At 41.1% G+C, this 15957-nt stretch overlaps 1 protein-coding gene across 2 annotated transcripts in view; it reads left to right on the forward strand.

Annotated features, from left to right (window-relative positions):
- VCL (vinculin) overlaps window positions 1-15957 on the forward strand; it is a 113636-nt gene that overhangs the window by 81421 nt on the left and 16258 nt on the right. For both annotated transcript variants that reach the window (XM_064594852.1, XM_064594853.1), the window contains exons 9-14: window positions 3471-3624; window positions 4330-4505; window positions 7774-7964; window positions 9556-9755; window positions 10881-11009; window positions 15372-15521. In XM_064594852.1, coding sequence (XP_064450922.1) covers window positions 3471-3624; window positions 4330-4505; window positions 7774-7964; window positions 9556-9755; window positions 10881-11009; window positions 15372-15521 — 1000 coding nt within the window. The remainder of the gene's footprint in view (window positions 1-3470; window positions 3625-4329; window positions 4506-7773; window positions 7965-9555; window positions 9756-10880; window positions 11010-15371; window positions 15522-15957) is intronic.

Genomic DNA, 15957 nt, shown 5'->3' on the forward strand with positions numbered 1-15957 from the left:
GCAGGGATGTCCACGATCACCACTGCTATTCAACATAGTATTAGAAGTCCTAGCCACAGCAGTCAGACAACAAAAAGAAATCAAAGGCATCCGAATTGGCAAAGAAGAAGTCAAACTCTCACTCTTTGCAGATGATATGATACTTTATGTGGAAAACCCAAAAGACTCAACCCCAAAACTGCTAGAACTCATACAGGAATTCAGTAAAGAGGCAGGATATAAAATCAATGCCCAGAAATCAGTGGCATTCCTATACACCAACAACAAGACAGAAGAAAGAGAAATTAAGGAGTCAATCCCATTTACAATTGCACCCAAAACCATAAGATACCTAGGAATAAATCTAACCAAAGAGGCAAAGAATCCGTACTCAGAAAACTATAAAATACTCAGGAAAGAAATTGAGGAAGACACAAAGAAATGGAAAAACATTCCATGCTCATGGATTGGAAGAACAAATATTGTGAAGATGTCCATGCTACCTAGAGCAATCTACACATTAATGTAATCCCTAGCAAAATACCATCAACTTTTTTCAAAGAAATGGAACAAATAATCCTAAAATTTGTATGAAACCAGAAAAGACCCCGCATAGCCAGAGGAATGTTGAAAAAGAAAAGCAAAGCTGGTGGCATCACAATTCCGGACTTCCAGCTCTATTACAAAGCTGTCATGATCAAGACAGTATGGTACTGGCACAAAAACAGACACATAGATCAATGGAACAGAATAGAGAGCCCAGAAATGGACCCTCAACTCTATGGTCAACTAATCTTTGACAAAGCAGGAAAAAATGTCCAAAGGAAAAAAGATAGTCTCTTCAACAAATGGTGTTGGGATCATTGGACAGCCACATGCAGAAGAATGAAACTGGACCATTTCTTTACATTACAGACAAAAATAGACTCCAAATGATTGAAAGACCTAAATGTGAGGCAGGAGTCCATCAAAATCCTAAAGGAGAACACAGGCAGCAACCTCTTCGACCTCAGCCATGGCAGCTTCTTCCTAAAAACATTGCCAAAGGCAAGGGAAGCAAGGGCAAAAATGAACTATTGGAACTTCATCAAGATAAAAAGTTTTTGCACAGCAAAAGAAACAGTCAACAAAACCAAAAGACAACCAACAGAATGGGAGAAGATATTTGCAAGTGACATATCAGATAAATTAGGGCTAGTATCCAAAATCTATAAAGAACTTATCAAACTCAACACCCAAAGAACAAATAATCCAATCAAGAAATTGGCAGAAGACATGAACAGACATTTTTCCAAAGAAGACATCCAGATGGCCAACAGACACATGAAAAAGTGCTCAACATTGCTCAGCATCAGGGAAATCCAAATCAAAACCTCAGTGAGATACCACCTTACACCAGTCAGAATGGCTAAAATTAACAAGTCAGGAAACGATAGATGTTGGCGGGGATGCAGAAAAAGGGGAACCCTCCTACACTGTTGGTGGGAGTGCAAGCTGGTGCAGCCACTCTGGAAAACAGTATGGAGGTTCCTCAGAAAGTTGAAAATAGAGCTGCCCTACGACCCAGCAATTGCATTACTGGGTATTTATCCCAAAGATACAAATGTAGTGATCCGAAGAGGTACATGCACGCCGAAGATGTGGTATACATATATACGATGGAATATTATGCAGCCATCAAAAGGAATGAAATCTTGCCATTTGCAATGACGTGGATGGAACTGGAGGGTATTATGCTGAGCGAAATAAGTCAATCAGAGAAAGACATGTATCATATGATCTCACTGATATGAGGAATTCTTAATCTCAGGAAACAAACAGGGTTGCTGGAGTGGTGGGGGATGGGAGGGTTGGGGTGGCTGGGTGATAGACACTGGGGAGGGTATGTGCTATGGTGAGCACTGTGAATTGTGTAAGACTGTTGAATCACAGACCTGTACCTCTGAAACAAATAATATATGTTAAAAAAAAAAAAAAAGGAAGAAGATAGCAGGAAGGGAAAAATGAAGAGGGGAGAAATCGGAGGGGGAGACGAATCATGAGAGACTATGGACTCTGAGAAACAAACTGAGGGTTCTAAAGGGGAGGGGGATGGGGGGATGGGTTAGCCTGGTGATGGGTATTAAAGAGGGCACGTACTGCATGGAGCACTGGTTGTTATACGCAAACAATGAATCATGGAACACTATATCAAAAACTAATGATGTAAGGTATGGTGATTAACATAACATTAAAAAAAAAAAAAAGTTGCCACCCCATCGTGGGGAGTTTACCAGGCTGAGTGAATTAAAAAATCTGAGCTTGCGAAAAGGTGGCAAATCTTACTTTGTTATGACTTGGAAAGTCTCTTAAAAAGAGAAAACAAGTGTCTAATAATGCACATCATTTTTAGTAGCCTACCACTTCTGAGAGAGGAAAAGAGTAAAATTAGTTCTTCAGGAATTTGATTGAAAAAAAAAATAAAACCCAGTTTCTTGTCAACAGTGCTTTTTTCCCATCCGTACCAACTGGTTTTGATATTTATAGATTGCATAGGAGTGGAAGGTAGACATTTAAGATTCTTATTAGGTTTATTATAATAATAATAATGACAGTTCAATAACAGGAGTAGTTATATGTTTATATTGCTTTATTGCCATAGTGTTTTCAAGTTTATCCTTTTGCTTGAAACCACTGTTGGGTAAGCAGGGCAAGTATTGTTACCCACCCACTCCTCATTTTATAAGTTAGAAAGCTGAAGCCCATTGTAAACAAGGTTCACAGGTCCCAAGAATAAGGATTTGAACACAGATCGGCTTGGTCCTAGCGTGGTGTGCTTTCTTTTTTTTCTTTTTTAAAGATTTTATTTATTTATTTGACAGAGAAAGACACAGTGAGAGAGGGAACACAAACGGGGAGTGGGAGAGGGAGAAGCAGACTCCCCGCCGAGCAGGGAGCCCGATGCGGGACTCGATCCCGGGACTCCAGGATCATGACCTGAGCCGAAGGCAGTCGCTTAACCAACTGAGCCACCCAGGCGCCCCGCGTGGTGTGCTTTCAATAACACTGTGCCTGCTACCTCCTGAAACATTTTCAGTGTATACTTGCCCATAAATAAGACAATCTAATGGGATTTTTTTCCCCTAAAGCACACATGACTATGGTAACAAATCCTCCATAGTAAGAAGATCACAAGCACATTTTCCCCCTGAAGTTCAGACTTGATTATGTAATCACTATCAAGAGGAGAATCATTATTAACAAAATTTGCAGGCTGGTCTTTAAAGTGGTTATGCCATTCCAGGAAGCTAATGCATATTTTTAAGAGCAAAAGGAGAAAGTAGATGGTTTGGGTATTTTGCTTTATTTCTGCGTTTTCTTGTGCTATCCTAGATGTACTGGAGGAAAGGAAAAAGACAAGCATGTTAACAGAAATGATGTATTTGTGCATCTCATGATATCTTGCCAGTAAGTATTTGAGAGAGTACAGTGACAACATCTGTTTTGAGCAGAGGACAAGGGGCCTCACCGGTGGCCATGCAGAAAGCCCAGCAGGTGTCGCAGGGTCTGGACGTGCTCACAGCAAAAGTGGAAAATGCAGCCCGCAAGCTGGAAGCTATGACCAACTCCAAGCAGAGCATTGCCAAGAAGATTGATGCTGCTCAGGTAGTAATGATGATTTTCAGGTGGGAAGTAAAAGACAAATGTTCCATAACTATTCTTCATCTCTGTCTGTCTTTCTGTCTCTCTCATTTACTGTGGGTGGATAACGGGTGTTTCTAAGTGATGACTGATTCCCAGCAATTACCAGGGTTAACACCTCTCCTCCCACCATAGGTTTAGACTTGGACTCATGTTTATCTATATTTTGAAATAGAGATCTTAATTTGAATACTCTGGTTAGTTAAAAGGAAGTACTCTGAGTACCAAGAGAATACTACTAGTTCCTGGTATAGATCACAGTATATAAAAACTGTTCTTCATCTTAGAATTCCCAACTATGTTTGGTCATAACAGTGTTAAAGGATTAAAGTTTTCTGATGCTACTCTCCTATAAAATGATTTTCAAGCGTTTCACGGAGAAACACAAATGCTTGAGAAGTTGAATTAATAAGATGTGATTAAGTCAAAGATAAGATAAAGCTTGTGAAAATATTCTAGCGGGAATGAAAAAAATCACTTAATCAATGAAGGATTGATTCAGTTTTACCTGAGCTAAGAACCTATGTAAAACAATAAGAATCAGCATTGTAAAAGATCACTGGTGTGCCTTGTGATTACTTTTGAAATCTTTCTGATGGCCTTGTTGAGTTTAGAGAAATGTGGTTTATGAGATCTCAGTTTGCTTTTTTTCTGTTTCTGTGTGTGTAGAATTGGCTTGCAGATCCAAATGGTGGACCAGAAGGAGAAGAACAGGTCCGAGGGGCTTTGGCTGAAGCCCGGAAAATAGCAGAATTATGTGATGATCCTAAAGAGAGAGATGACATTCTACGTTCTCTTGGGGAAATATCTGCTCTGACTTCTAAATTGGCAGATCTCCGGAGACAGTATGTATTTAATTTCTGATATTGCCCTTTAATCTCTCTTTTCTCCCCCAGGCACATAGATAGTTGAATGCTGTAGGTTAAATGCACGTATGATGCTCTTCCACTGTATTCTCGTTGATTCTGTGTGACATGGCTAGGTCAGATACTACTTATATTTTATTATTGACATAACTGAGGTTTAATGATTTATTGCTGATCACATGGTTTTAAATGAATACATTTAGGATGCTAAGAACTCCTTTTTTGAGATCTACTTTTTAATTTCTTTTTTTTTTTTTTTAAAGATTTTATTTATTTATTTGACAGAGACACAGTGAGAGAGGGAACACAAGCAGGGGGAGCGGGAGTGGGAGAGGGAGAAGCAGTCTTCCCGTGGAGCAGGGAGCCTGGTGCGGGGCTCGATCCCAGGACCCTGGGACCATGACCTGAGCCGAAGGCAGATGCTTAACGACTGAGCCACCCAGGCGCCCCTACTTTTTAATTTCTAAGCTAGGAGTTTTCCGGCTACGTCATGTTTGTGGCATAACCGTTTCCCAGGCATATGAGGAAAATAATTTTTGTGGCTATCTAAGAAAAGATTCTGTGGAGGGGAGTGGAGGGGGGTACAAGAAGATGCTTACTTCTTTCCCCAGCAAGGTTATTTCTTATGTAACAATTATAAAAGATCCTTAAATACACTGTCCTCACCACAGCTGCTGCTTTTAAAGACTTTCATGGCATCTACTTTGATTATATAGAAAAGAGGTGTTGCTTTGTTCTTTTGATTGATATGTTTCTCTCTTAAACAAACAAACTGCAGCACATGCTAAAAGAACATTAAAAAAGAGTACAACGTCAGGAGTAAAAGTTGCTTCTTGCCCACCTCAGTCCTCCAGCCACTTCTCCAGGGGTAACCGTAGTCAAGTATTTTGTGAGATTTGGCTTTTTGTTTAACTTGCGTATTTCATTTCCTGTTCTTCCATGGGAGAGTACCTAACCTTTTTTCAGTGACTGGTACCTTGGAGTTCTTTCAAGCCTTACATTGACCAAGAGGACATTGTTGGTTAAGAAGGCACATCCCTGCCTAGCTGGGACTGTGAAATAGGAGATGGGTGGGAGCAGAATAGATATACATTAGGCAGGAGGTTGTGATGGAGACCAACTTAAATAACAGCTCAAGTTTGATTATATACCAAGCTTGATCATTTGGGGATCACTGTTTTATACCCCAAAACCTTAAATTGTTTAGGTGGAGAAAATAAATAATCTGACAATTAGGAAATTTAAAATATAATGTCTATACAGTTAGGTGTGTGTTCATTACTACTAACCCATTTGTATAATCTGTTTACTTTCTTATTAGTTTAAAAATACTCGAAACAGAAAACTGTTTTAAAGACTGTAACACAATTCCATATACATATCAGGTACTCATTAATGTTTCGTAGTGATGAAGAGAGAATTGATGGTAATGGTGTTAAGGGCAAACCTCCCTGTGTGGTCAGATGCCATCATTACTTATTGCTATAACATATACATATACATAGCTTTCTGGTAGCAGGAGAGCCATGACCAGAGCCATGGTAAATACCTTCTTTGTCCAGCTTTATAATGGAGAAGGTATAGAAATTTAAAGTCACAAAGGAGTTCTTAAGAGAGTATCTAAATTAGTCATTCTGGCACGTAGACTAGTATTTTCATTTTTATTGGTGAGACAGAGAAGACTAGCCTGAAGTTCTCTCTAAGTGGACTTGAGGTGTAAAATGCGTCAGACTTTGTATGTTCATAATGGTTAGAATCTGAAGTCTTTGGAGTGGGATTTTGGGGGCAGTAATCTCCCTTTGTGATATATAATGTGGTTTTCTTTTTATTTCTGTGTTGATGTTCTTGTTCAAGTTTTTTGGTTGCAAGGAACTAACTCAAGTAAAAAGTGGAAGTTTATTAGAAATATGTAGAGGTATCTAATGGAACTTAATTGTTTGAAGTATGACCAGGTCTGGTGGCAGCTCTACACATTTCACTCATGTGTAGAATTTAAAAAACAAACGAACAAAGAAATTGAGACAAACCAAAAATATGATTCCTGTGATTATGGTATGCTGTCTGCTGCACTCTGTGTGTTGATTTTGTTTATTTGGGTTCTTCGTCTAGCTTTGACCTTCCATGTCCCAAGCTTAGTATGACTTTCTAGTTGCAGATCCACCACTAGTTGACTATGCAGTGTTTTTGAAGTATGGACCAAGGACAGCCTACCCTAGAATCAACCTGGGAAGGTTGTAAAAAATGTATACCCTGGACCCCACACCAACATACTTAATCAGAATCTCTTGATGGTGGATTTAACAATCTGCATTTAAAACTAAGATCCCAGGTGACTTTTATGCACACAGGAAGTAGGTGCCTTGCATGACTGTGGCCGTGTTGTCTTTGAGTTAGATAACCAGTTCAATCAGTTATGGCAAGGACTGGAGAATTACTTGATAGCAATGTAAGTATCTAAGAGTGAGGACTCGGAGGTCAGACAGAGTGCCTGGGTTTGAATCCTGAGTCCACCAAAGGAAGTGATAGGACCTTTTAGCACCTCAGTTTTGTTTGAATAACGGGGATAATACTGGTATACCTCATAGGGTTGTTGTGAGGATTAAATAATATAAGAGTATTTGCAATAGTACCTGTCAGAGTTGGGACTCAAAAGGCTGTACTCCTGGGTGCCTGGATGGCTCAGTCGTTAAGTGTCTGCCTTCGGCTCAGGTCATGATCTCAGGGTCCTGGGATCGAGCCCCGAGCCAGGCTCCCTGCTCAGCGGGGTGTCTGCTGCTTCTTCTCCCTCTCCCTACCACCCCCTTTCAGCCTCCACTCCTGCTCTCTCTCTCTCAAAAAAGAAAAAAAAAAAAAAAGATTGTACTCCTACTAGTTCTCTACAATTAGTTCTATAACTGCTTCAACTGCTAATACACAACATACGTGGCTGCTTGGGTCCACCTAGTTCCTGAGGGAACTAGCATTTTCCACGATGGCTGGCTGAACTCAGCTAACCAAGTGGTTGAACTTGATCGTGGTAGACTGACTCAAACTCATATTTAACGTTTTAACTGGGATAATGCAATCTGAATTTAAATTATTAATTTCTTATTTTAGTGCCAAATAAACCACTCTCCTTCCAAACTAAGCTAATAACAGTTGTTAGCAATTTGTCATCTCATTAGCATTTGTATAGCAATTCAGACCATCTCAGTGTAAATTGTGTCTGTGACAGGATGGCTTTTTTCTTTTTTTTTTTTCTCTTCAGGGGCAAAGGAGATTCCCCAGAGGCCCGAGCATTGGCCAAACAGGTGGCCACAGCTCTGCAGAACTTGCAGACCAAAACCAATAGAGCTGTGGCCAACAGCAGGCCCGCCAAGGCAGCTGTCCACCTGGAGGGCAAGATTGAGCAAGCACAGCGATGGATTGATAATCCCACAGTGGATGATCGGGGAGTTGGTAAGGCCATAAGTGCATGTACCCTCATTAAACTGGTCTCAGTGAAAATGAGCAAGTTGTTGATAGAGATCTTGTTCATCTGTAATTAGATGCAGAAGGGGTTCTTCAGTGACTGGTGAGTAAGTCATTCTACAGCGGGACTCCATTTCCAAGTGTAGCCAATATGATTCCTGTGATTTAATCAAGAAGAATTAGCAAATAAATGGTTTTGCTGTGGGCAAATAGAAAGGCCCTCAGGTTGGAATTGAAACTTTGAACTAATTATTTCCAGTCTATGTATACTTCCATTCTATTGTATTTCGATTACAGTCCTTGGAAAATACCCAGTTAAATGTAATTTTTTGAAAATAAGTTAAGAGGGAGGCACTTCGCTACCGAGGTGATTTTCATTAGCGAGGACTCCTGCATCACACAGTCACCCGTAGCATTGATAACCTAGAATTTTTATTTTAGGGAGATTTTAGGGATGAATCTGTAAGAATTTAGGTCATTTTATGATAGCAAACCAGCTGAAGCTGAAAGATTTATTTATTTCATTTACTGTACTTGATGGATCAAAAGATAAATTTTTAAATTGGTGATTCCCAGTGTTGGGGAATCAGGCAGATGTATAATTTACTGGGGGAGGAATAAATTGGTATAAACATTCTGAACAGCAATTTACTGTTACGTGTTAAGAGCTTTAAAAAAGCTGATACTCATTGACTTAGCAATTTGACTTAGAGGCATTTATTATAAGAAATAATTAGACATTTTCTAAGGAGTCACACATAAGAATGTATATAAACAGCGTAAATGTTTAATAATAAATAGATGATCAGTAATTGTAGTTAATATGATAAAATATTACATAGATTTTTAGATCATGATTTTTTTAAGAATATTCAGTGATATGGAAAAATGCTCCCCTTCAATAAAAAAAGCGAGGCATAAAAGTTAATGTAAAGTGTGATCTCAATTTTGTAAAAGAGAAATGTGTATTTGTATAGGAATGTGCGATACATTAAAAAAGACTGGAAGATTTGCAATAACGTGGATCTGGATCTAGAGGGTATAATGCTAAGAGAAATATGTCAATCAGAGAAAGACAAATACCATATGATTTCACTCATGTGTAGAATTTAAAAAACAAACGAACAAAGAAATTGAGACAAACCAAAAAAAAACCAGACTTAACCATAGAGAACAAATTGATGGTTACCAGAGGGGAGGTTGGTGGGGGGGATGGGTGAAACAGGTGAAGGGGATTAAGAGTACATGTAACAGTGATGAGCACTGAGTAATGTATAGAATTGTCGAATCACTGTATTGTACACCTGAAACTGATATAACACTGTGAACTATACTGGAATTAAAATTAAATAAATAAATACTAGTAGAATAATTTTTCAGAAGACAGGAAGGAAATGTTCAACTGTATCAGTCTCTGAGGATTATGGGTGGATAACCCATTCTTATTTATGCTTTTCTGAATCTCCTAAATTTTTCTATTGTTCGGGGCAAAAACCAGCAACACAGTAGTTTGGCACAATGGCACTGCAGTTGCCTTCTCTGGGTCTGTGTGAGTTACAGTGTTTTCCTCTGGATCCAGGTCAGGCTGCCATCCGGGGGCTTGTGGCCGAAGGGCATCGTCTGGCTAACGTCATGATGGGGCCGTATCGCCAAGATCTTCTTGCAAAGTGTGACCGCGTGGACCAGCTGACGGCCCAGCTGGCTGACCTGGCTGCCAGAGGGGAAGGAGAGAGTCCTCAGGCGAGAGCCCTTGCCTCTCAGCTCCAAGACTCCTTAAAGGTACAACTTTGGAGCACGTATCACGACATTTCTCTGCTACTGTTATTGACAGACGAGGGAGAGAGGGAGATTTGTAAAATACATAATTTCTTGAGAGTAGGGAAAGTGAAGAGTGGATCGAGGAGGATATAAGGAAGTCCAGAGTTTATTAGGAGAAAGCTCATCTGTGTTTGACGACAGCTGAAGTTTTTCAAGTTTCAGTCCAGTGGGAACACTTCCGTGATATTTGCTCTACCAGGTGTCACCTGTACTTCTTTATTTGGTCCATATTTTTCTTAACATGGACTCCCTTTTTAAACTTAAGTGGATCTATTTAAAAGAAAACTTTGTAATAATCTTGAAATCATGAGCTTGATGAGCTAGTTACATTTTTCCTAGTATTCTTTAAAAGAAAACGTGTAATTATTAAAATCAGAACACTGGCCTATCTAACACCTAAAATCATCTCAGGTATCCATGAGCCACCCACCTTGAGACACAATGGGAGTGACCGAGACTTCTTTGTGTAAATCCAGAAAACTTAGGTTGGACTAATAGGAGCCTTTTCATGAATTCTAAGAATCCTCTTTAGACCCATCTTAAGAAATGGATACGTAGACTGGTTACCAAAGTTTTTCTAGAATTTTAACTGAAAAAACATGTACCCCCCAAAATTCCCATCCTTAAATTCTTTACTCTTAATGTGAGAAAATGCTTAGAAATTTGGCACTGTACCCACCGAATGATCCTTACCGTTTCTATGGTCATGATTATCAGGCCCCTCCAGCATTGGGAGTGGTGAGGAACTCTTTCATTTCAGAGTCGTCTTTGGGTTCTCTCTCTTGAATCTCAGTATCCTTTCTTAGAAGCCAAGAAAGGAAGTAAGATTTCTCGTTTGGGTGGAGCAGTCTCCAGGGAAATGTGGGTCCTGTCTTAGCCTCCCTCCCACAGGCTGATCTCTTGAGGGCGGGATTCATCTCTTACACCTGCTCCATGCTGGCTTAGTACTTTGTACGTCGTTGATAGTACATACTTACTGAATGAAAGAGCACATGAATGGATGAATGTGTCACTGACGTGAGGACATTGGCAGATGTGCTTTTTGGACATTTTTGGTAATTTTTATTCATAAACAATGTTTTTAAGGATCTGAAAGCCCGGATGCAGGAGGCGATGACTCAGGAGGTGTCAGATGTTTTCAGCGATACCACAACTCCCATCAAGCTGTTGGCGGTGGCGGCCACTGCGCCTCCTGATGCTCCCAGTAGGGAGGAAGTGGGTATCTGAGGTCTTTCATTTCTTCTGTTGGCCAGACGTGTGTGTACACACACACACACACACACATTTATATCTATTTATATATTTGTAAAGGTAAAATGTGATTTCTGTGTGCATGGGGGGCAGTGGTTGGGAAATTGTGGACGAAGGGTGGAAGGGCAGGGGAGGGGAAGGCCTTGCCCCCTCTTCCTCAGTCACCAGGTGTTATCAGTCAGGAGTGTCTGTAGGACTTGTCTTTAGTCATAAGCTGTGGAAGACCTGCCTCTCAGAGACAAAAGCCACTGGGTTTTCTTTTTATTGTGTAAAAAGAAACATGGAGATAGGTAGCCCTTGAGACCATGAGAGCTGCCATGTCTGGGGTTTTCTTGGTCTTTTCCTGATGGTGTGAGACCGGCTGTTACAACCCCACGCATCATGTTCAGGACGGTAAGAAATGAGGGATAGGGCACTCCAGTCCCAACTGTCCCTTTTATTAGGACATTTTATTCTCAACAGAGAAGTCAGGGCAGTCCTTTTAAATGATTTGATGTCATTCTTCTACTCAACTCCTTCCATCGACTCCTTTCTGTCCCCGAGAGAAGCCAGAGTCCTTACAATGACGGTAAAGCCAGTGATGTGCTTAGGGCAGCACTCCAGGAAAAAAGTCTAAAACCCAGAAAGCCCTGGTTTGTCATGGTTTATTTATTTCCCTGATGTAAATATTCCCATGGTGGCTGTCTCCACGTGGGGTCACTGAACACAGACTTGGGAAGAGACGGGCACATTTGGCTCTGAGGGGCTGGTGGGAGTTGTGACCTCGGCTTCAGCTCACCACTGCATCTGGTTCGCTCGGGTCCTACCACCCTCACCCCTCACGCGCCTCGGTCTACACTGACCGCCTTGTGCTGTATTCCCAGTCTGCCCCGTTTATACTTACCGCGTTCTAACCTTGCGGCTGCTGTGCTTGTTCTCTCTGATCCTCCCATAGAGAATTATTTGTATTATTCATTCCCTTTCGTCAGCGCCTACTGAAATGTCACTTTTGGGTCACTGCCTAAGATACAAGCTCTCCCCCGACCCCAGGGATTTCCTAATCTCCATATCTGACTTATCTCCTCAGCATTTTTCAACATTTGACATGTTTACCTCAGTTCTTGTTTGTCTCTCTCCCTCACATTATTAGCATGAAAGGCCATGCAGGCAAGGAGTTTGTTTTGTCCTACTTTATTCCCAGTTCTTTTTAAAGACTTTATTTATTTATTTGAGAGTGGGTGAGAGAGAGAGAGAGAGCAAGCGAGAGCATGAGGGGGGAGTTGCACAGGAAGAGGGAGAAGCAGACTCCTCGCTGAGCAGGGAGCCTAATGCGGGACTTGATCCCAGGACCCTGGGATCATGACCTGAGTCGAAGGCAGATGCTTAACCGACTGAGCCACCCAGGCGCCCCTTTATTCCCAGTTCTTTTTAAAAAAATTTTATTTTTTTTTAATTTAAATTCAATTAGCCAACATATAGAACATCATTTAGTTTCAGATGTAGAGTTCAGTAATTCATCAGTTGCATATAATACCCAGTGCTCCTCACATCACATGCCCTTCTTAATGCCCGTCACCCAGTTACCCCATCCCCCACCCCCTCCCCTCCAGCAGCCCTCAGTTTCTTTCCCATAGTTAAGAGTCTCTCATGGTTTGTCTCCCTCTCTGATTTCTTCCCATTCCATTTCCCCCCCTTCCCCTATGATCCTCTGCAGTGTTTCTTATATTCCTCATATGAGTGAAATCATATGATAATTGTCTTTCTCTGATTGACTTATTTCACTTAGCATAATACCCTCCAGTTCCATCCACATTGATATAAATGGTATGATTTCATCCTTTCTGATGGCTGAGTAATATTCCATTGTATGTATATACCACATCTTCTTTATTCATTCATCTGTCAGTGGACATCTCGGCTCAGAAACAGACAAATTAATGGAACAGAACAGAGAACCCAGAAATGGACCTTCAACTAATCTTCGACAAAGCAGGAAAGAATATTCCCAATTCTTAAAACAATGCCTGGCACATTGTTTTTGCTGAATGAATAAAAGTAAAGGCTTTCCCAGAAATCCTCCAGGAGACGTTTGCTTATGTTTCATAAGCTGCTCCAGCTGTAGAGGAATCTAGGAAAGCAAGTCTTGGCAGCAAAGAAGAAGAGCTTGTTGGGTCAGGCACCTAAGACCAGGTAGAATTGGTGGGTGGAGGTTTGTGTAATTCTTAATAGCTGATGACCCCCATTTCTTTCTCTAGCCTAGGTCATGGCGCGGTTCAGCTCATGGTCCCCTTAGATTAGGATGATTTGCTGTTCTTTTCCTTCCAGAGTTCTCTGAGTTTTAGACTAGTAGATCAAAGTCTCGGCTGGTTCATTGATACGACAGCTTGTGTTGTCCACCTATTCTCTCTCGGAAATTTGTGAGTTGCCATTGACTCTTCCCACACCAATAAATAACTAAGGCAAGCTAATTTGATCTCACAAACAGTTCTTGAATCCTTTACATTTTCCATTCATATTGCTCCAGCTCTCGTTCTGATCCTTGTCCCCTGCTGCCTAAATGACTACACAGCTGTGACTGGACTTTGAATCTGTCACTCGGCCACCAATAAAATAAAAATACAGATTTGACCCTATTTTTACTGCTCAGTCCTTTATCCTTTCTCATAGGATAAAGCCAGAGAGCTAGGATCTGCTCCTGCTACTATCTCTCTATACCTGTTTCCCACAAACCTCTGCCTCTCAGTTCATGCCCCAGCAGTATTTAATTGCTTATAGTTTCCTGCAGACTCTGTCCCTTTCCCCTTTCCATGTCTTGTTCTTTTTGTCTCTAATTATCTTTTCCTTCTTTTTTGGCTAGTTCCTATTTATCCTTTATCCTTTCATCCTTTACTTCCTGAATAGGTTTAAGCGCCTTTCCTTTTGCTCCCAGGATATCAGTGCTTAGCTTTATGATTGTACATAGTACACTCTATTGTAAGTATCTGCTTATGGGCCTTTTGTACATCTCAAGGATGTGAGCTCCTGAGATACAGAAATTGTGCCTTATTCATTTTTGTATCTTCAGCGCCTACTCCAGGGTCTGGCACATAGTAGGTGCTCAGTAATTTTGGCTGAGTGATAAGAAAAGTGGGCTGAACAGCCAGTTAAATCAGAGGGAGGAGCAGACAGGGCTGGAACTGGGATGATTAACTAGGGTAAGTGAAAGCCTTGTAGATCCAGAGTGTGGGAGACCAGCGAAGATAAGAAACAAGGACTGAGGCTAGGAGAAGGGGACTAGGAGATCAGAGATTTAGACAGAGGTTCTGAGCATTAAATGGCAAGAACCCAGGTGACTGGACAGAAACAAGAAGCCAGTGTGGAGAAAAGACTTGAGTGGGTCAACACAGCACCCTGGCAATGTGATTGGAGCCTGCTCTTGAGCCAGGAGACCTTTAGAGCTTTAGAGGTGGTCTGCCAGGAGCTAGAGCTGGTCTCCGAGTAGGGCAGGCAGACCCTCAGGAGGAGGCAAAGAAGAGGTTGGATCCTGCCAGGCCGGTCCTGACATGCTCTGGGTAGAGTATAAACCTGACCCAGCACTGTTTGGAATGCCTTGTATTTTCAAGCACTGTTACCCAAACAAGTTGACAGGTCTTTTGTCATTTTATCTGAGTTAAATAGTCCCCTTCATTGTATGCAACCTTGCATAGTAACCGCATCAAAGGAAAAGCTAACTTTTTAAAAAATTTGAGAGATGAATGAACAATTTAGTAGATGGTTTTGTATTTGGGGTAATAAAAATCAGCCTTCCTTGCCCTGGTGTCAGGCCTGAGCGTGAGCACCAGCTATCATTTTTCCCATGGAGGTCAGGGGCAGAGTTTTTACAACATTAATGGTAATGGATATGTGAGGGCTGCTGCCTTGAGGAGGGTGGAGTACAGCTTAGGACTGCGGATATTCTTGAGTTTTTCATGTACCCAGCCACCTACCCTGGAGCCTGGAGTGGGCTTGTCTGTCTTCTTCAAACCACAGGATAAGACTTTTGGGAACAGGGATTTTTGAAGTCTTCACATTCTCTGAACTCCTTGTTGCAGACCACACAGCGCTGTGTGTCCTGTCTGCACTTGGTAAGCGTCGGTTGAACAGAAATTCAAGTGTGTGTGCGTAATGCTTATGGCCAAACCTCGGAGGAGATAGAGCAAGGCCAAGACCTGGCAATCGCCAGATTGTTGTATTAACTAGGGTTTGATGTCATCCGTGAAGTCTTTGCTTGAGCAGTTGCTGCCTCTACTTAAAGAGAGAGTTTTTCTTAGGCTTCCTGACTCATTTTATTGAAATAAATTTTCCTAATGTCTTTGTTTTCTCTTCAAGGTATTTGATGAGAGGGCAGCTAACTTTGAGCACCATTCGGGAAGGCTCGGTGCCACGGCGGAGAAGGCAGCTGCTGTTGGAACTGCTAATAAATCCACGGTAGAAGGCATTCAGGCATCAGTAAAGACGGCCCGAGAACTCACACCCCAGGTTGAATTTTGTTCACTCTTCATTGTTTCGATACTCACCATATAGTGTTCAGTAAAGGTCAATTACAGACAGTTTCTATACATTTTTGAACACTTAATGTACATTGTCATGAAAGAAACACACAGTGTCAAAATCATTTTTATAATGTTTCGGTTTTCTACAATGATCATAGATAACTTTTCAGGGTAGAAAAAACTGGTAAAGCAAACCCTGCTCACACACACCCAGACTTAGAGAAATATTTGGATAATCCTGAGAGGTTAGTCTGTTTTGATTGTACAGCTTACACCTTTCCCCACATCTCTTTGAGGATATTTTTAAAAAATCTGGTTGCATTCAGAACTTTTCTTTTTTCTACTTCATTATATAACCAAGTTATAGCCAGTATGCTGTGAGCAGTATACTGGAAGAGTGGGGACAGAAGAAAACAAATTGG

This window comes from Mirounga angustirostris, unplaced genomic scaffold, assembly GCF_029215605.1.
Source record: "Mirounga angustirostris isolate CCGP_5_RB_7025 unplaced genomic scaffold, mMirAng1.0.hap1 SCAF_6, whole genome shotgun sequence".
NCBI classification, from domain to species: Eukaryota; Metazoa; Chordata; class Mammalia; order Carnivora; family Phocidae; genus Mirounga; species Mirounga angustirostris.